Source organism: Nerophis lumbriciformis, linkage group LG30, assembly GCF_033978685.3.
Source record: "Nerophis lumbriciformis linkage group LG30, RoL_Nlum_v2.1, whole genome shotgun sequence".
In the NCBI taxonomy this organism is placed as follows: Eukaryota; Metazoa; Chordata; class Actinopteri; order Syngnathiformes; family Syngnathidae; genus Nerophis; species Nerophis lumbriciformis.
This window is the reverse complement of record NC_084577.2, coordinates 8465917-8488164: the sequence shown is the minus strand read 5'-3', so window position 1 is coordinate 8488164 and position 22248 is coordinate 8465917. Positions and strand designations below refer to the sequence as shown.

Below are 22248 nucleotides of genomic sequence, written 5' to 3'. Positions count from 1 at the left end.
AATTTCTATCTAATCTCAAATACAGCATATTTACACCGGATGACTCAACAACAACTTCCGGGTTAAACGAGCTGTCGTGACCTTGGTCGGCTGATTCAAAGCTGATCATCATGGCGGCTGTCTTCAGGCTAACTTCTGTCTGTCGTAAAGGAGTTCCACGTAAGCATACTGGGCTTTGTGTTACCAATTATCATTTTTTGCAGATTGTCGTTTTTTAAAACAGCAATGCAGTGAAGGCGGGCGGGTCGAATGTTTTCTAAATACTGCCAGACACTTTATTATGTAGAGGAGAACGGTGACGCTGTTTTCAAGATCATGCCTTTAGTTTGGCAAGCCTGTTTGTTTGAATATGAATTACACCCCAAACAGTTTATTTTTTCTTAAAACTAAGTAATGTTGTATAAATTACAGCTAAGTTATGTTGTATAAATGATTCGACACGAAGAGGAACGTGTTAGCAACTTGGGCGTGACATTCTTCAGTAAAAAAACAACTCAAGAAAATGTGTATTTTTTTCTGAAATTACGTCGAAGTTGAATTTTTAGACAACTCTTTGCTGTTAATTTCATATTTTAGTGCAAAAAGAGATGACATTTTGGGTTGTATCGGATTGTATTCCAGCCATCTACTTCCCAGGTGAGATGCATGATTTATAATCTACAATAAATTTACAAGGAGCAGGGAAGCGAGGAAACAGCAGACCACTCGATGATGTAAACATAGGGACAAACGGAAGGGATTATGTCGCCGCTATAAATAGTTTCGTCTGCGTTAGGGCTTATAATAATATAATTAATACTTGGTTAATATTCAAGTCACAAAATGTAAATAGAATATTGTTGGTGCTTTTTGAATGGTTATTGGATTTTATGGGTGGAATAGTGGCGCTCCCATTGGCTCCACTGTAAGGCAGACTTTAATTTACGTGTATTTAATATATAGAATAGCTTAACTACATTTTCCAGTAGCTTGGCGGTAGCTTAGCTACTTTTTTGTTGGGTAGATTTTCCTGCAACTTAGCTACTTTTAGACCCATGCAGCTAGGTAGTTTACATCAAAGCTACAAAAAGAGAAATTGGATTGTGAATCCAAGCCCAAAAAAAATATGGAGAAAATACAATGACCTGGATCCATACACACGGAGAAAATCCATGATGATTGGTTGGTGTTCATATGATGAGTCACAATTGGCTAAGGTTAGTGGAGGCAAGATAAAGTGGGTCATCGAAACTAGTAAGCACAATCGTAATAGTCACGCACTCCCGTCACATGTCACTGTTTGCTGTCCATGGAGCATTCATGCTAGCAGCACCATCCTCACGTTCATGTTTCGCTCAAATGCTGTTTTAAACTTCATGTGCGCCGACTATAACAAACTTTGTAGCTGCAATACAAATCAATCACCTCAGTTAAGTTTCGTCTGAGTTTGTTTTGAAGGGCACAGAGCACACCGCTCTTACTAGCATCACACTGGCATGTGACATCATCAGTCCCTGTGCGTTGCACGCAGCTGCCTTCCTCCGGTCAGAACAAACACTGATTAGTTGTTATTCCTTTGTGGTAACGCAATATTTTTTTTATTGATCACATGCGTCAATGTTGAAAGCCATACTTATACGTTTTTTGTTTTACCGTATGTTGTGCGTTTTTATAGGGCTGTGTATCTTTGGGCACCACACGATTCGATTCGTGGGGTTAACGATTTGATTTAGAATGGATTCTTGATTCAAAACGACAGCTCTGATATTTTCTTTATATTACTTAAAAGAAAACTAGTTTTGTTTAATAAAAAGCTACCCAAACATTTAATAAATTCAAATAAAAAATAAGGCAACAAGAAAAATATCCCTGACTTTGCTTTTCTTAAAAGAAAACTAGTTTTGTTTAATAAAATGCTACCAAAACATTTAATAAATTCAAATACAAATAAGGCAACAAAAAATATCCCTGACTTCGCTTTTCTAAAGTAAATCTGTACAGCAGATATGGGCATCTACATCATTATTATTTGCCAGAGTGGCTGGGCTGGACAGATTAAAAAAAAATTGATTTTGGATTTTTTTTTTTTTATCGATTAAGAATTGTTACAAATAAGAACGAGAGACATTGATGTTTTTCCTCTTTAAAACAATGACATACCCAAATCTAAATTTATGAAAAGTCATTGCTGTCTGAGCAACAAAGCTATTCAATGGTGTGCACTTAACCTACAAACTTTGCTTTTCTTAGCGTGAGTGATCAAAGATTACGAGACGTTACGTTACGTTACGAGATGTGTTTACGGAGGTGCTTTTACGCTGCGTTCAAGGACTGCTGAACACAGTAGGACGACACAACGCCCGCCCGAATGAATAAATAACATTTTTTATTTGTTCCACATTTTTGTTTAAATACATTTTAGATACAATAAAAGCTTAGCCGATAGCCATTGAAAAAGATAAAATACGAAGACTAAAACACAAATCATGCAAAATAGTGGGTCTATTTGTTTTAATTATTTAAAAAAAAACTTGGTAAAAAGATTTCAGTGTGTGTTGAAGTACTTTTTGAACACATTCAACAATACAGCGATGATAATGATAACCATTATCATTTTAGTCACGATAATCGTGATATTAAATTTTAATATCGTTACATCACTAACTTGGTCTACAATGTCCTGTTTTAATAATTTGTTACAGTTGAGTTTTTATATTGAAATAATGGGGGGAAAAAAATGCAAATTTGTACTTTTTTAAAAGTGAATCTCTTGTTGTTTTTTACTCCTTAAGCTCTTTTCTTCCAAAGTGCTTTGCTGGCAAGGCCGTTGGTTGTACCACGCAAACAACAGGAGCAGACTTACCTTCTCACTGCAAGGATTCATGCATCTCAGACTTTGAATGGTGAGTGTGGTAAAGTAAATGCTAAAAGTATACTCAGGGTGTTGTGTGAGTGGTAACTGTGCAGCTTAATAAGCCACAATGAAAAGGTTTTTAGGTATTTTGTTTTCACCAAACCTTGTTGCACAAAGCAAACAATTAAAAGTAGTTGTTTTTCCTTTATTCTCCTTACCACAATCATAAGTTTGCTGAAACTTAAATATTGAAGTAGCAGAATGCTGAGAACCACAATGCTTGATATCATTTATCCTGAATTAATTATTTGATGAATACTAAAGTGTCTGATATCCATCAATCCATCCATCCATTTTCTACCGCTTGTCCCTCTCGGGGTCACGGGGTGACTGGAGCCTATCCCAGCTGCATTCGAGCGGAACACTCTGGACAAGTCGCCATCTCATCGCAGGGCCAACACATATATACAGACAACATTCACACTCGCATTCAAACAATAGGGATAATTTAGTGTTGCCAATCAACCTATCCCCAGGTGCATGTCTTTGGAGGTGGGAGGAAGTCGGAGTACCCGGAGGAAACCCAAGCAGTCACATGCAAACTCTACTCAAAGACTTTGAGCCTGTAGATCGAACCCAGGACCTTCTTATTGTGACGCACACACACTATGCCCTGTGCCACGTGCTGCCCTGCTGTCTGATATATTTATCTTAAATTAATTTCTTGAAAACCAATGTGTGATATCCATTTTCCATCCATCCATTTTCTACCACTTGTCCCTTTCGCAGGGGGTGATATCGTTTATCCTAAATTGATTAACTTAATATTGAATGAAAGATACAGTAGCTGATAGTGTTTATTGTAAATGCATTCATTTATTATTTAATAAAAACACATTGTCATTTTTTTTATCCCAAATTAAATAATTTACTACTTAATGAACATCACAGTGTCTGATATTGTTTATCCTAAATTGATTAACTTGTTAATGAATACGCCAGTGTCTGATATTGTTAATCCTAAATTCATTCATTCAATAAAAACACTTGTCTGATATTATTTATCCTGAATTAGGTCATTTAATATTTAATGAAAACCATTGTGTGTGATATAATTTATCCTCTGCGATGAGGTGGCGACTTGTCCAGGGTGTACCTTGTCCGCCCGATTGTAGCTGAGATAGGCTCCAGCTCCCCGCGACCCCAAAGGGAATAAGCGGTAGAAAATGGATGGATGGATGGATGGATAATTTATTCTATTTTTTATTTTTATTTAATTATAACCAAAATGTCTTATATTATTTATCCTGAATTAGTTAATTTACTATTTTCCGTACTATAAGGCGCACCTAAAAACCTCCAATTTTGTCAAAAGCTGACAGTGCGCCTTATAATCCGGTGCGCCTTATACATGGACCAATATTGAGCCTCCAACAGGTAAAAGTTTCAATCAATCAATCGCAACTACGGTAAGCAGCCGCCCCCGTAGAAGAAGAAGCAGCGTGCGGTGCATGCTGAGTTATATGACTGCAAGGCGTGTCGTTTTGATTTCCATTTGTTTGTTTATGTAAAGACCCCAAAATGGCTCCTAATAAGAGACACGCTTACGACGCAGAGTTTAAACTTAATACGATCGACGATCAGTCACGCAGTAGAACACGGGAATAGAGCAGCAGCGACACTGACTCGATTAATGACGACTTCGACGAGACGGATGCCCTATCTGCCCAACTGTTTAATTCGGACACTGAAGAAGAAGAATCCGAGGGACTCGTGGATGAGGAATAATTTAATAAAGTGAGCTTTACATGTTTATTTTGTGTGTTGTGTTGTGTGACATTAACGTTTGAGCAACGTTGAGTTATTGATATTGTTATTGCTCGGCACTATTTCGAGTGTTACTATATTGTGATTGGACTAACGTTTGATTTACCGTAACAGTATCACAGTTTTTTACGTGTTTATTGAATCAGGGAAAAATTCCCCTCCACTATGTGATTTAAATGTTGCACTACATGTTATACCTTGCTGTTGTTAAAAGATAAACAAAAAACCACGTCACTGACTTTACCACGGGGAAAATAATAAAACAACTGTTTATTCATTTTGGGAGTGAACAGAGTTGTCAGAACGCTGGTTTGTAATCTATTAATAAAGTTTGACTGACCTATCTGACTGTTTTGTTGACATTCCCTTTAGCACAGCTCCATCTAATGGCTGCATAGGTGCACCTTATAATCCGCTGCGCCTTATATATGAACACAGTTTTGAAATATGCCATTCATTGAAGGTGCGCCTTATAATCCGGTGCGCCTTATAGTGCGGAAAATACGGTAATGAAAACCAGTGTCTGATATGTATCCTGAAATAATTTATTATATGAGAACCACATTGTCTTAACCTGACTCTCGCCAGACCTTTGTAGTTCGCTGCGCTCAACACAAGGGTCTGGGCTCGAAGGCATTGCAAACTCCTTCAAGATAGCAACAAATAATGAACCAATCAGGATCGCCGGGCGGGATTTCATAGATGTGACGTAGCGCCAAAAGGACTGTTTGATTCAAACAACAATGGCGGCACGGAGCGAGGAGTCGTGTGCTGACATTGATTCTGCTATTACAACTGTTTTGCGACGTTGTCTGATATCCTGAATCAATTTATTTACTATGCAATGAAAACCACACTGTCTGATATCATTTATCCTGAACTAACTCAATTGTTAATTAATGAAATCCACAGTCTGTGATATCATTTATCCTGAATTAACTCATATATAATGAAAACTACAGTGTCCAATATAATGTATTCTTAATTAACTCAAGTATGACTGTATTTAATGAAAACCCCAGTGTCCGTTATAATTTATAGTAAATCCATTAATTCATTATTGTTCCATGAAAACAACCATGTCTGATCTTCTGTCTATGCTTTGTTCTTCATCTACCCTCCGTCTCTCTTATCTCACCCCAACTGATCGAGACAAACGGCTACCCAATATAGGCTCAGCAATGTTTAAAGTTGTTTCCCGAGAGAGTTGTTTCTTTGCATATATCGGAATGTATTCACTCATATGGGGTTCATGTGTGAAGTGCCCTGATATAACTTCTGTCGTGAATTGGCTGCAATAAAAAAAATAGTTTGATATCCTTAATCCTGAATTAATGATTCAAAAAAGTGTTACTGTTTTTATATTTCTTTATTTATTTACAATATTTCAGTTGTATCTATTTTGTATATTTACTGTATGTATCAATAATGTCAGTTGTTCTGTATTTTTTCTAAATTATAGAATATTTAAATAAAGTATCACATTGAGAGAGACTCCAGCACCCTCCGTGACCCCGAAAGGGACAAGCGGTAGAAAATGGATGGATTTATGGATATTTATTATTTATTATTATTATCATTATATATTTTTTCTGTCAATTTTTGCTTTTTTTTTTTTTTTTTTTTTAAATAATTGAATACTATAAACGGATGCATTTAATTGATCTGAAAGTTGACGTACACGATACCGGTGCATACAATTGAGTTCTTGGATGTGGAATTCCCTATATAATAGTTGTTTCTTAAATTTACAGCAAGTTCTGGCTCTCAAGCCGCCTCTCTGCATTGGACAGCTGAGCGAGTGCTGAGCATCCTGCTCCTGGCCATGGGGCCTGTGGCCTATTTTCACCCCGGTCCTGCTATAGATTATTCTCTGGCTGCTGCACTCACCCTCCATGGACACTGGTAAGATGAAACTAACTGGGCAATAAAAGGTTAATGACTGGGCGTAGGAATCAAAAGAGTAAATCACAATAATTTTTCACGTTACAAGCGGTCCCCTGAAGGCAGCCATAACTGCGATGTGGACCTCAATGTAAACAAGTTTTGAAACCCCAGGTGTACTAACCAGCGCTTTGATCCAGCAGAACCAACAATGAGGGCTTTTTATTATCTAAATTCAACCTGATATTGTTTAAAATCTTGAAAAGTATTGTCTCTGTACTGTGGTTCATTCTGAAACCAGACTGACGTCTTCCTTAAATGGTACTTCTATTTAAAAAGTAATTGACCTGATGTAAAACTATTTTTTCTAAAATCTTAAGAACTGTAAGTTGAATGAATACATGTCAGTAGTCATTAAATCGTTTGGGTCCAAACTGCCCTTCTTTAAAACGGTCCTCACTAGCGCCGTTTTAAAAGAGGAAAGGCAATTCATAATGCTTAAAAATTGTTCTTCAAAAATACCATCAAATAATTTTGAGTGAGCAATTGTGTAATCGATTGCCCACAATGTAATTACATTTACAAAGCCAACCACAGTGACCATAGACTTGTGCTACAAAAGCTTGAGTATTTTCTGACATTAATTTTTAGGATTTCTCATCCTGTCATCATGTTTGTTTGATTTTTAAAAAAAAATTGTTTTATTGCTGCTCTGATAATGCAACTGAGAAAGTTTCTCTCCCCGCATAACTAACACTCAACTCACGGTAAATATACAAAGTCCAACACAACTCAAAATTGATAACAAGTAGCATAGCTAATAACATAACAGAACACTTTACAAAAACATCCAGCAGAGTCAGTTTCCATGGTTATTTGCAGCTGCTTAAGGACTATGGGTCTCGAAAGGCCACATGATTTTGCAATGCATTGTGGGGCTTGGTAGCCATACTTGTTGGACAAAGGCTTTGTTCACAATGTGAAAGCGAGCAACTAACTGGATTAAAATGGATCGTACAAAATATAAAAGCACGGTGTAATGGAAAACATTCATGTATCCTTGCAGTATTTCTGTGAAAAGCACATTCTATAAAAAACACATTCTGACCAGAGAATGACCTTGTCCACTTCTGCACTGTGAAAGTATCTCATCTCCCTTCTCGTCTTCCAGTTAACAGTGCACTCATTGACTTGTGTTGTATGCTCTCCCCCCTTCCAAACTTCTTTGTTCTTTTCCCCCTCCAAACTGAGCTTCCTCCCTTCCTCCCACCTTTTATCTGCCTTCTTTTGTACTTCAAGTTATCATTAAATATATTTATTGTTGCATTTGAAACAATTGTATTGTTGAGAATAGAGGTAATTATTATTATTATTCATTATCAGTAGTGCTATTTCTATTGGTATTTTATTGCTCAATTTGTAGTGCAATAATGTTCATTGTCATTTATGTGTTATTATTTACTTCACTAACTGCTTCTCTGCTATCACTTTTTGTATCATATTTGTACATAACGTATTTGCTGATGTTGTTCTGTTTTTGTTGTTGTTGTTGTCTCTTTGTCTTTTCCCCCTCTTGTTCCCGCAATTTCCCCTTCTGTCTTCCTTTTTCTTTTTTCTGTGTATCCTATCCTGCTTCAGTCGGGGGGCGCCAAACATTAATATAAATCCACTTAATAAAATCAAATACAAATAAGGCAACAAGAGAAATATCCCACACTTTTTTTTTTGTAAAATAAATCTGTACAGCAGATGTGGGCATCTACATCAACAATATGATTTGCCTGTGTGGCTGGACAGAACAAAAAAAGAGATACAAAAGAGTAAAAACAAAAATGTATGATTTAAAACTGCAAATTCACTTTCTTAAGATTCTACACACAAAAAACGTCAACTATTTATTAATATTCCACCGCAAAATGTTGGCGCGCTCCACAGCCCACAGTTTTTATCCGATTGGAACCGTTCAGGTATCAAAACGTTCAGCTTGACCAGGCATCGTGAGCTCCTCAAAGATTGTTTAAAAAAAATCCTAGATTACACAGAATTCTTGTTTTTTTCCGGGTAATTTTTTCCATCGAAAATGAATGGGCCATTTTTTGAACTTTCACAATTCTCCCATGTGTCAACCTATAAGAACCGCTCCACCATCCTCACACTCATCTCACCTTAGACAATCAAACTACGATTTTCCAAATTAAAAAATGTCCAGAATTCGTGTTTTTTTCAAAGCCCTTTTTTCATTTCTTTCACAGTCCACATTTTTCAACCGTTTTTGACCATTCCACCTTCAAATCATTTTTTCCGTTGGTACAACTAAACTACTTTGTACAAATTCCAGGTCTTCCTGAAATTCTAGGAATTCCGAAATACGCATTATGTTCAAATTGTTACTACCGGTACATCAACATTTTTCAACCGATTCAGAAAAACCCAACACTAACCTATTCATATAATCAAGGACAATTGTGCTATCAATATGTTCAAAAATTCCCGGTTTTCCTAAAACTCCTAAATGTCCAGGGAATTTCGATTTAAATGAATGGGTACATTCCTCAATTTTTTTTATTTTTTTTTAAACCCAAATCTGACATTTCAACCATCCACCCACACTGTTCTTCTCATATATTACCCATGTATTACGCACATCAACTGTTAGCTAAAAATGCGCATTTCATTTGCAGTTTGAAGGCATGTGGGTCTCCTCTGCACTGACTGACATGATGAGCTAGCTAAGGCTGCTGCGTATAGTAGGCAAATGTTTACAAAAAAATGTCGCCAAGATGATTGGAAAGTCACTAGATTAAGCGACAGTGGCCGAGTTGGCAACATTAAGCTCTTGCGGCTGGGGGGGGGGGCAGGCGGCGGATCCTCCTCTTTATTGAACCACAGGTAACACGATCCGGTGAAAAGTTTCAACAAAACAGTTAACAGAGCCGACAAACTGCCTCTGCCATCTGCTAAAGCTAACAACAATAGCTCAACTGAAATCCTTGCTGACACCACATGTCACTTGGCAACACACACACGCACGCACACGCTGCTCTCATATGAAACTTCTCAACTGTATATGATGTATTGTTGACTTTTTTTTTTTAAGTATCTAAATACTTTTTCCAGTAATTAATTGCATTTATTAATAAGTGATACGATTAGTAATTAAATTACTTTTTAAATTAAGTAATGAGTACCTATAATTACTTTTTAAAGTAATTTTCAGAACACTGGTCATTACAGTTATGTGGGCTTGAGTTAAACTAAATACTGCATGTTTTGTTTAAAATACCGATATATATTGTATACCACCATTCGGCCTAAAATTACAGGGATACCAATGATTGTCACACACACACTAGGTGTGGTGAAATTTGTCCTCGGCATTTGACCCATCCCCTTGTTCACCCTCTGGGAGGTGAGGGGAGCAGTGGTGGCCGCGCCCGGGAATCATTTTTGGTGATTTAACCCCCAATTCCAACCCTTGATGCTGAGTGCCAAGCAGGGAGGTAATGGGTCCCATTTTTATAGTCTTTGGTATGACTTGGCCGGGGTTTGAACTCACAACCTACCGATTTCAGGGCGGACACTCTAACCACTAGGCCACTGAGTAGTTTTGGTACATATCACCCAGCCCTACCAGGTAGCATCTGTGAGCAGATAATCCTGTATTATTACAATTAGTATCTTATACATCGGAAAAATGAGTACACCATCTCACATATCTACAAGTACTTGTTTATATTTTCTAATGGGGCAACATTTAAGTAGTGACACTTCGATACAATGTGAAGTAATCAGTGTACAGCTTGTAAAACAGTTTAAATCAGTCTCTCCAGAATTTCCCAAGCTTTTTTGCCATTGTTGTGTTGTAAAATGCCTGATTATTCGGTAGCATTTATAAAAATAAATAAATAAAAATAATTGCGGCTAATGTTGCAATTTTTAAGGCCTATTTATTTGTAACTATTTAGTTTTTTTTAAATGAATTTGTAATCAGTGTTTTTGTAACCCAAACCCCAAATGCGCAGGATTTCAACAGTCGTAAACAAATGGCACAAAGGCTTCTGTGACCAGAATATTTCTAACTCGTGGTATAGTTTGAAGGCTAAATTGCAGAGTCTTTAAGAAATAGTTGAACAGACAGGCCCTGCGATGAGGTGGCGACTTGTCCAGGGTGTACACCGCCTTCCACCCAAATGCAGCTGAGATAGGCTCCAGCACCCCCGCGACCCCGAAAGGGACAAGCGGTAGAAAATGGATGGATAGATGAACAGACAGTGTTGTATGTGGGAGATAGGGGGTGTCGCAATCGAGAGGCAAAAAGTATTCTAAGACAGACCAAACATTCCAATTGCATCTCATTGGCCCTTGTTGAAATGACTCAATTATATAAGTTATTCCCAAAAATTCCAATGGAAAGTGAACTTGGCGATGAAGACAAGGAGAAACCTCAAACAGAACTCAGGCTGTGTTGGGAAGCCATCTGTCTTGACCAGGTGGTTTAAGATAGGGACAAAGAAAATAGGACAGAGGGATTCATCGAACGGGAAAGGGGCAAGAGAACAATGGTCACAACAGCCGTATCAACAAAAATAATAGTCACAGTATGACACCAACTGTAATCGTGTGCTTCCAGTGCCACTGTCACTGACGTCACCACCACTAAAGACGAATAGATTTTGTAAATGTGAAAGTATAAAGGTGCAATCGTGCCATTGCAGGCCACATCTTCAGAAACAGGGACCACCAACCACAGGGGAGAGAGAAAGCAGAGGGTGATTAGGGATGGGTACTGAATTTGGTGCATTTATAGGTACCGACCAAATTCTGTCATCACTGCTTGGTACCAAAGTAAACTATACCAGATCACGATACCTTTGTTGCACATGACATAACATTTGGTTGCAGATGTGCGTCAGTTTAAGTATTTAGTGCAGAAGCAATCAGTCACAGCGGCTTAGCCGGACTCCCTCTAGGTAATATTGCAATTTTCCATGACAAAAAAATCAAGCATGCAAGATAGAAAACACTCAAAATTACAGTAAGGCTCCGCTTTTTAAAAAAATGTGCTGGCTCAATGCTAATTTACATTGGAAATGCTATATACATGATACTAATAATAATAATAATAATAATAATAACTGGGATTTATATAGCGCTTTTCTAAGTACCCAAAGTTGCTTTACATGTAGAACCCATCATTCATTCACACCTAGTGGTGGTAAGCTACTTTCATAGCCACAGCTGCCCTGGGGTAGACTGACGGAAGCGTGGCTGCAATTTGCGCCAACGGCCCCTCCGACCATCACCTATCATTCATCATTCAATTCACCGGTGTGAGTGGCACCGGGGGCAAAGGGTGAAGTGTCCCGCCCAAGGACACAACAGCAGCAATTTTTTTTGGATGGTAAGAGGCGGGGAGCGACCCTGCAACCTTCAGGTTTCTAGCACGGTTGCTCTCCCCACTACGCCATGCCGCCCTATATACTGATAGCATTAGCGATTTTACGTGGCCATGTCAGTACTTCCAAATTTTGTAATCAAAACTACAATTAAGATGCACATTGCAATCAGTAAGTAATAGTACTGTAATACTTACAGTATAAACAATTTGTAGAACTCAGCAAAAAGACAAGACAGGAACATTCTACAAACCCCGTTTCCATATGAGTTGGGAAATTGTGTTAGATGTAAATATAAACGGAATACAATGATTTGCAAATCATTTTCAACACATATTCAGTTGAATATGCTACAAAGACAACATATTTGATGTTCAAACTGATAAACTTTTTTTTTTTTGCAAATAATCATTAACTTTACAATTTGATGCCAGCAACACATGACAAAGAAGTTGGAAAGGTGGCAATAAATACTGATAAAGTTGAGGAATGCTCATCAAACACTTCTTTGGAACATCCCACAGGTGAACAGGCAAATTGGGAACAGGTGGATGCCATGATTGGGTATAAAAGTAGATTCCATAAATTCTCAGTCATTCCCAACTACTTTGGCACGTGTTGAAATTCTAAGTTAATTATTATTTGCAAAAAAAAAAAAAAGTTTATGAGTTTGAACATCAAATATCTTGTCTTTGTATTGCATTCAAATGAATATGGGTTGATAGTGATTTGCAAATCATTGTATTCCGTTTATATTTACATCTAACACAATTTCCCAACTCATATGGAAACGGGGTTTGTGCTTAATGGCAAAATCTACTCCATGATTTGGGCAACACACCGTAGCCTTTACACTACTGCCATCTAACATCATGGAATTGTAACTGTATGCAAAATTTGCAATATAATACTTTTAAATGAGATTTAAAAGTGTAAGAAAACAAGATATTACAACAGGACAGGACAGTTATCGGGTCTGTGTTAAATGAGGAAAATTGTATGATACATGATCAAACACAAAAGTGCAGAAAATTTATACTGTTGAACGGTATCGATTCCCAGGTATTGGGATTTGGTACTATATTGGTTCACTTTTGAAAGTTCCCCAACACTAATGGTAATGACACAAGAGCACACAAAACAATGACCTATGGTTGTAAAAGTAAGAGATGACTAAGACATATGTCGGAGCCTTGACTATAAACTTTGGCAAAAAGATGAGCTTTACATTTACCTAATGTGGTATGTACTGTAAGAAGTGTGCTTAAACCACAATCTTGGCCATTACTGTGTTAACTGCTGTAGTGACCTAAACTCTTTTATAAATTGTCTGGTACAGTTTACCAAACCCAATCAATTGTGTCACTACAACACTGTGCTGCCCAGTTTTCCAAAAATGAACAAAAAACTCCATGACCCCTCAACTGCTGTCTGTAGATATCAACTGGCTCTTATTTTCGTCTGCTCGCAGACCCGTGAAAGTGGGTTGAGTTTGGCATTGGAAAAATGTGTTTCCCGTCAGTTAGAGTGTGAACAAAACAATTTGGCAGGTGAATGCCACAAATCCCAGTCATGAGAAGTGATAAATCCCCCTAAACTAGGACTTCCAGGCCAGGTGGGTATTTTGGAAGACTGGATTATGTCCTCTTAATGCCATTTGGTGGCGGCATTGGTGCAGTGAACTGTGATGTATGACTTTTGAGTCTGCGCCTGATAGGATTAAAAAGCATCAAAGATTTGGAACACTTAGTGAACCTAATGAAGCCTATAGACTTGGTTGTTGGTGTTCCAAAAAATTGGACATATGAGTGTTTAACCAATACAGTTGAGTTGTTTTGATGCACTGTGATATGTATGACAACAATCAAAGAAACTGAGGTGAGATTAGGATAAAGATGAATTAACACATTAAATTTACAAGCATGGATAACAGTGCAATGGCCTGCATGATGTATTAATTTTAAAGTATCCCAACAGACTTTTTGATGCATTCTAATATCTAAAAAAATGAAAGCAAATATTTTACTGCAATTCTATTCAACGATTCAACTCTGTACATTTTATAAAGCTGTGTTTTAATAACTAACTAAGTGGTTGTCCTAATATTTTTTTCTATTTAATGTACTATGTACAGTGCATCAGGAAAGTATTCACACTGCATTTTTTCCACATTTTGTTGTTAAAGCGTTTTCCCGAAATTTAATAAATTCACGGCAGCACGGTGGAAGAGGGGTTAGTGCGTCTGCCTCACAATACGAAGGTCCTGAGCAGTCCTGGGTTCAATCCCGGGCTCGGGATCTTTCTGTGTGGAGTTTGCATGTTCTCCCCGTGACTGCGTGGGTTCCCTCCGGGTACTCCGGCTTCCTCCCACCTCCAAAAACATGCACCTGGGGATTGGTTGATTGGCAACACTAAATTGGCCCTAGTGTGTGAATGTGAGTGTGAATGTTGTCTGTCTATCTGTGTTGGCCCTGTGATGAGGTGGCGACTTGTCCAGGGTGTACCCCGCCTTCCGCCCGATGGTAGCTGAGATAGGCTCCAGCGCCCCCCGCGACCCCGAAGGGATTAAGCGGTAGAAAATGGATGGATGGATGGATGGAATACATTAATTTTTGTCCTCAAAATTCTACAGATAAATTACCCATAATGACAATGTGAAAAGTTTTTTAAAAACTTTTTTTGCAAATGTATTAAAAAGAAAAAAACATGTACTGTACATGATTATTCACAGCCTTTGCTCAATACTTTATAGATGCATCTTCGGCAGCAATTACAGCTTCAAGTCTATATCTTTGGGCAGTTTCGCTCATTCATCTTAGCCCACTGCTCTTTGCAGCGCCTCTCAAACTCATCAGATTGGATGGGAAGTGTTGGTTTTCATCTTGGATGTCTCTGTATATTGCTGTATTCATCTTACCCTCTATCCTGACTAGTCTCCCAGTTCCAACCACTGAAAAACATCCTCACAACATGATGCTTCTACCACCATGCTTCACTGTAGGGATGGTATTGGCCTGGTGATGAGCGGTGACTGGTTTCCTCCAAACATGATGCCTGGCATTCATGCTAAATAGTTCAATGTTTGTCTTATCAGACCACATTATTTAGTTTCTCGTGGTCTGAGAATCTTTCAGGTGCATTTTGGCAAACTTTTTACGAAGACATGGCTTGATTGGTGGTTTGCTGCTGAGATGGTTGCCCTTCTCGAAGGTTCTCCCTTTGCCACAGAGGAATGCTGTAGCTCTGACAGAGTGGCCGTCAAGTTCTTGACTAGACTAAGATGAATGCAGTAATGTACAGAGACATCTTGGATGAAAACCAACCCTTCCCATTCAACCCGATGGAGCTTGAGAGGTGCTGCAAAGAGAAATAAGCGAAACTGCCCAAAAATAGGTGTGCCAACTTGTGGCATTGTATTCAAAAAGACTTGAAGCTGTAATTGCTGCCAAAGGTGCATCAACAAAGTATGGAGCAAAGGCTGTGAAGACTTATGTACATGTATTTTTTTTAAATGTTAGTACATTTGAAGAATTTAAAGGCCTACTGAAATGCGATTTTCTTATTTAAACGGGGATAGCAGGTCCATTCTATGTGTCATACGTGATCATTTCGCGATATTGCCATATTTTTGCTGAAAGGATTTAGTAGAGAACATCGATGATAAAGTTCGCAACTTTTGGTCGCTGATAAAAAAGCCTTGCCTGTACCGGAAGTAGCAGGCGATATGCACGTGACGTCACAGGTTGTGGAGCTCCTCACATCTGCACATTGTTTACAATCATGGCCACCAGCAGCGAGAGCGATTCGGTCCGAGAAAGCGACGATTTCCCCATTAATTTGAGCGAGGATGAAGGATTCGTGGATGAGGAAAGTGAGAGTGAAGGACTAGAGGGCAGTGGGAGCGATTCAGATAGAGAAGATGCTGTGGGAGGCGGGTGGGACCTGATATTCAGCTGGGAATGACTAAAACAGTAAATAAACACAAGACATATATATACTCTATTAGCCACAACACAACCAGTCTTATATTTAATATGCCACAAATTAATCCCGCATAACAAACACCTCCCCCCTCCCGTCCATATAACCCGCCAATACAACTCAAACACCTGCACAACACACCCAATCCCACAGCCCAAAGTACCGTTCACCTCCCCAAAGTTCATACAGCACATATATTTCCCCAAAGTCCCCAAAGTTACGTACGTGACATGCACATAGCGGCACGCACGTACGAGCAAGCGATCAAATGTTTGGAAGCCGCAGCTGCATGCGTACTCACGGTACCGTGTCTGCGCATCCAACTCAAAGTCCTCCTGGTAAGAGTCTCTGTTGTCCCAGTTCTCCACAGGCCAATGGTAAAGCTTGACTGTCATCTTTCGGGAATGTAAACAATGAAACACCGGCTGTGTTATCCAGCACAACAGTCAGGGGGTGCATTCTACGGCGGGGGTGCGTTCTCCGGCACAACACCTGCCGCAATACACTGCTTCCCACCTACAGCTTTCTTCTTTGCTGTCTCCATTGTTCATTGAACAAATTGCAAAAGATTCACCAACACAGATGTCCAGAATACTGTGAAATTTTGCGATGTAAACAAACGACTTAATAGCTGGCCACCATGCTGTCCCAAAATGTCCTCTACAATCCGTGACGTCAGGCGCAGACGTCATCATACCGAGACGTTTTCAGCAGGATATTTCACGCGAAATTTAAAATTGCACTTTAGTAAGCTAACCCAGTTGGATCGGCATGTGTTGCAATGTTAAGATTTCATCATTGATATATAAACTATCAGACTCTGTGGGCGGTAGTAGTGGGTTTCAGTAGGCCTTTAAAAGTGAAGTGAATTATATTTATATAATGCTTTTTCTCTTGTGACTCAAAGCGCTTTACATAGTGAAACCCATGATCTACATTAAGCTACATTTAAACCAGTGTGGGTGGCACTGGGAGAAAGGTGGGTAAGGTGGGTTTCCCAATGACACAACGTAGATGACTTAGATGGCGGAGGCTGGATTCGAACCAGGAACCCTCGAGTTTCTGGACAGCCGCTCTACTATTTGAACCAAGCCGTGAACAGATAATACTGTATGATGTCAAAGATGAAGTGTATCAAAATAGTCTATCTCCACTTTGACTGGACAGTTGCTGATAGTTTATAGTAGCCTCAGGTAGCTCTCCCATGCTACGTTCAGCTGTTGCCGTTCTACATGGGGTCAAGGTTCCACCAATGCGGAGATGTGCTATCGATGAGGCAGGAGTTGAAGATGAAGTCCATCAAAAAGTTGTTCTGCCAAAATGTGGTCAACCTTATTTTCGCAGTAGAGATAATGTAGCGCCAAGATTAGTTGCCTGTTGTTGTTAGCAGGATCACCCTCAACCAGGAATAGGCAGTCCTGCTTGGTGAATATCTATTGATCACCGCAACATAATAGACAGTAAGATAAATACTGCGCTATGACACATATAATACATTAATCAAACTTAATTAAACACTTAATTTAGATATTTTATGTTTTTTTATATATATATATATATCTACACCTTTTCCCACATTTTTGTCTTCTAGGGGCCTCGGGCAGGTGTTGACTGATTATGTCCACGGAGACACCAAAGTCAAGGTCGCCAACACAGGTCTCTTCCTCCTGTCGACGGTCACTTTTGCTGGCCTTTGTTACTTCAACTACAACGACGTGGGCATCTGCAAAGCTATCGCCTTGCTTTGGAGCAAATAAACATGCTTGTGGACTGGAAGACTGACCCGAACGTGTTTATTATAATGACAGTTATGACAATATTCATATGTATTGTAACTCATATTGATCATTTCCTTTCATGACTCAGCCAATTTTCTTACCTGCACAAGTTTCTGTTCATGCGCTGCATGGGTGGAAATGTATTCTACTTTTCTTAACTGTTCGTATGGCTATCAGACATATTTTCAACAAAATGTGTCTCAGTCATGTTTGACATCTAATTTATTATTTCTTTCTTTGAAGATCTATTTGCTGCATGATGTATTTTGTGTTGGCTGCAATGCGTACATACCTTTTTGTTTCATAACCCATCCAAGATAACACATTTTAACGTCAGCATTTACCCTACCACTATATTTGGTGTGTGGTCACCTCCTGGAGGTCCATTTCATAGTTTTCATACGGATTACAATGAAATATAAGGATACTTTTCACATAGAACATGGCTGAATTGTTCTATATACGCTGGCCGACAATGTGCGTGTTTGTGTCAATGTATGGATTATCAGCCTACTCTCCACAAACATGCACGAGTACACACTAAATGTAATTGAAGGGAAACATTGAACCTCCACTTGATGTATTTTTAATGTTGCACATGAGGAGTACAGTTTGACATGTCCATCTGCCAGCAAATTATGAGTGTCAATCATTCACTGTAAATCAGCAAACAAATCAAAGCTTCAGAAAATAAAAGTTTAATTTCTGTTTGGAGCCTCATTGTCCTTGTCACTGCTACTCTGCAAAAAAAAATGCTTTGAGATGGGGAATAGGAAATTATTAGGCCATTTTTAATGACTTAACAAGCCTCAAAAGTCATACTACTAACTAAACTATTGACTCTGCTACGACCATAAAGTTAGACGTGACTGATGTAGAAGCACTTGACCCCAAGCACATCAAACCCCTTAGGAATGACCTCTGACCTTACAAATCTAACACTTGTAAAAAGTCTTTTAGTAGTAAACCTGACCGAGGGACCTACTTCTTCCTTTCCCCTGGTCTGAGTAGTTTTATGTCACAAGCATACTTGCCAACCCTCCCGATTTTCCCGGGAGACTCCCGAAATTCAGTGCCCCTTCCGAACATCTCCCGTAGCAACCATTCTCTCGAATTTCTCCCGAATTCCACCCGGACAATAATATTGGGGGCATGCCTTAAAGGCACTGCCTCTAACGTCCTCTACGACCTAAAACCTTCACCCCTTAACAGCCGCATGCTGACCAGGCGTCCGCTTTTCCTCCATATTAACAGCATACCGGCCCAGTCACATAATAATGCAGCGTTGGACGGGTTTAACAATGGTCTATACTCGAAGATGTTAAGAAATGCTGACACGTATGATCTTTTAACTGGTTTGATGATAACGCAAGGCATACTTGGTCAACAGCCATACAGGTCACACTGAGGGTGGCCGTATAAACAACTTTAACACTGTTACAAATATGCGCCACACTGTGAACCCACACCAAACAAGAATGACAAACACATTTCGGGAGAACATCCACACCGTAAGACAACATAAACACAACAGAACAAATACCCAGAATCCCTTGCAGCACTAACTCTTTCGGGACGCTACAATAACATCTACGGCTTTTGGAGCTCAGTGCACAACTGCACACACAACAAGAAGGAAACGAAGCAGAAGAACGAAGAAGAGACATGGCGACGACGAGTAAGAAGAAGAAATACGCTTGCAAGTTCCAAAATGATAGGAAAAAAGAATTTAATTTCATCCAGAAAAGCTCGAAGGGGAAGGGGTATGCTGCCTGCACCTCAACCCCGCCCCCGCAACCACGCCCCCCACCAATCACGTCCGTCCCCCCCAACCACGCCCCCAATGCCCCCCCCCCCCCCCCCCCCCCCCGAATTCGAAGGTCTCAAGGTTGGCAAGTACGGTCACAAGTGTCAAATTCAAGGCACGGTGGGTCACATAATTTAAAATGGCCTAGAAATAAGACTGTGGTGATGACAAAAGGTATGTATAGAATAGAATATATTTTATTGTCATTGTCATCGTCATCATAGTTGACAAAGAAATTAAGTGCAATCCATCAGTGCAATAAAGAAAAGCCAAAAACAGTCACACTTCGTCACATACTGTATGTACAATACCACAGTTGTCACGTTGTGTCAATCGTAAATAGAAAAAGAGTACAATGATTTGCACATCCTTTTCAGCTTATATTCAATTGAATAGACTGCAAAGACAAGATATTTAATGTTCGAACTGAGAAACTAAACTTTTTTTTTGCAAATAATCATTAACTTAGAATTTACACAGTGTTGACAATGCACTGCTCCCCCCTCTTGAGGCAGTGGATTGTGGTCCAGAATTACTTCGAACCCATCCAGAAGTCATTTTTCCATGGCTTCCCTGAACCGCCAAAACCGTGCGGCGCTTGGCCTATCTGTGCCTGTCTGCTGCATTAGGGGTCTCATTAGCCAGAAGCACCCGATAAGACTCCTTCTTCAGCTTGACGGCATCCGTGGTGGACACCAGCGGGTTCAGGAATTACCGCCACAACAGGCGCCTACCACCTTGTGGCCACAGATCCGATCGGCCACCTCGACAATAGAAGCACGGAACATGGTCCACTCGGACTCAATGTCCAGCGCCTCATGACATGTTCAAAGTTCTTCTGGTGGTGAGAATTGAAACTCTCTCTGCCGGGAGACTCAAGACGTTGCCAGCAGACCCTCACAATGCGTTTTGGCTTGCCAAGTCTGACTGGCATCCTCCCCCACTATCGGAGCCAACTCACCACCAGGTGGTAATCGGTTGATAGCTCCGCCCCTCTCTTCACCCGAGTGTCCAAAACATGAGATTGCAAATTCGATGACACTAACACAAAGACAATCATTGAACTGAGGCCGAGGGTGTCCTGGTGCCAAGTGCACATGGGACACCCTTATGTTTGTACATGGTGTTTGTTATGGATAATCTGTGACAAGCACAAAAGTCCAATAACAAAAACACCCCTCGGTTTCAGATCCGAGCGGCCATTCCTCCCAATCACGCCTCAACAGGTTTCACTGTCTTAATGTGAGTGCTCCCCAGGTGATTAATTCGAGGGAATCTAAAAAGGGCAAGTACTCTGAGCTACTGCAAGCGCAAACGACAGTCAGGACATTCAGGACCTGTCCCCCCACCTGAACCTCTCGTCTACTGGGTTAAACTCCAACGTGCAGGCTCTGAGCTGGGGGGCAACAAGAATTGCCAGCCCAGCCCGTCGCCTCTCACTGCTAACAAGGCCAGAGTGGAAGAGAGTCCAGACCCTCTTGAGAGGACTGGTTCCAGAGCCCTTGATGTGCATCGAAATGAGTCCCACTAGATCCAGCCGGAACTTCTCCTCCTTAAGCGTCCGGGCGAGGGAATCTGGGTCCTTGTTTTTTCTTTTCCATAAAGGTCTTCGAGCTGCTCTTTGTCTGTTCCTTGACCTGTTTGTCTTGGGAGACCCTACCAGGGGGCATATACGTCCCTTGACAACAAAGCTCCTAGGATCATTGGGACACGCAAACTATTCTACCACAATGAGGTGGCATCAGAGAGAAGATTTTCTCTTTCAGCGCCTCCTTAGATGCCATGGGCGCTGATTTCCTGCGCCTGCCTTAATTAGTGGTCGGGACACTCACCTGCCCCTGCCTCGCCCTCCACTCAGCCTGGCAGTCTTTTTCACCTCTGGTGACTGTTTGCGTTTGCATGCTTCAGTTCTATTAGGCTATGCTACATTAGTTTATGTTACTACATTACATTACATTTTCCTTTATTGAACCAAGTAAAAAACTCAATGAGATTAAAATCTCTTTTGCAAGAGTGACCTGGCCAAGAGGGCAGGTTTCCTAAAAAATAGAACAACAAAAAACAGGAGCAGTCACAGACTAAAGTTAAAAGTACAAATTACTTACAACATAAACTTAAAACGTGGTTGGAGGCGTGGCTAAGAGGGGAGGAGTATATTTACAGCTAGAATTCACCAAGTCAAGTATTTCATATATATATATATATATATATATATATATATATATATTTATTTTATTATATATATATATATATATATATATATATATATATATATATATATATATATATATATATATATATATATATATATATATATACACTTATATGTATAAATAATAGAAATACTTGAATTTCGGTGTTCATTTATTTACACATATACACACACATAACACTCATCTACTCATTGTTGAGTTAAGGGTTGAATTGTTCATCCTTGTTCTATTCTCTGTCACTATTTTTCTAACCATGCTGAACACCCTCTCTGATGATGCATTCTGCTTCGTCTCCTTGTTGTGTGCGCAGTTGTGCACTGCACTCTCTAAAAGCCGTAGATGTTGTTGTCACATATGCATGTACAGTAGATGGCAGTATTGTCCTGTTTAAGAGTGTCACAACATTGCTGTTTACGGCAGACAAACTGCTTTACGGTAGACAAAAACGTGACTGCTGTTGTCGTGTGTTGTTACCGCGCTGGGAGGACGTTAATGAAACTGCCTAACAATAAACCCACATAAGAAACCA

At 39.6% G+C, this 22248-nt stretch overlaps 1 protein-coding gene across 1 annotated transcript; it reads left to right on the top strand.

Annotated features, from left to right (window-relative positions):
* Nucleotides 1-26: 26 nt before the first annotated feature.
* sdhdb (succinate dehydrogenase complex, subunit D, integral membrane protein b) lies at nucleotides 27-18413 on the top strand. Its single transcript, XM_061925486.1, has 4 exons — nucleotides 27-159; nucleotides 2772-2882; nucleotides 6415-6565; nucleotides 17513-18413. Exons 1-4 carry the CDS (start codon nucleotides 111-113, stop codon nucleotides 17676-17678), a joined length of 477 nt encoding a protein of 158 aa, XP_061781470.1. The 5' UTR covers nucleotides 27-110; the 3' UTR covers nucleotides 17679-18413.
* Nucleotides 18414-22248: the final 3835 nt, after the last annotated feature.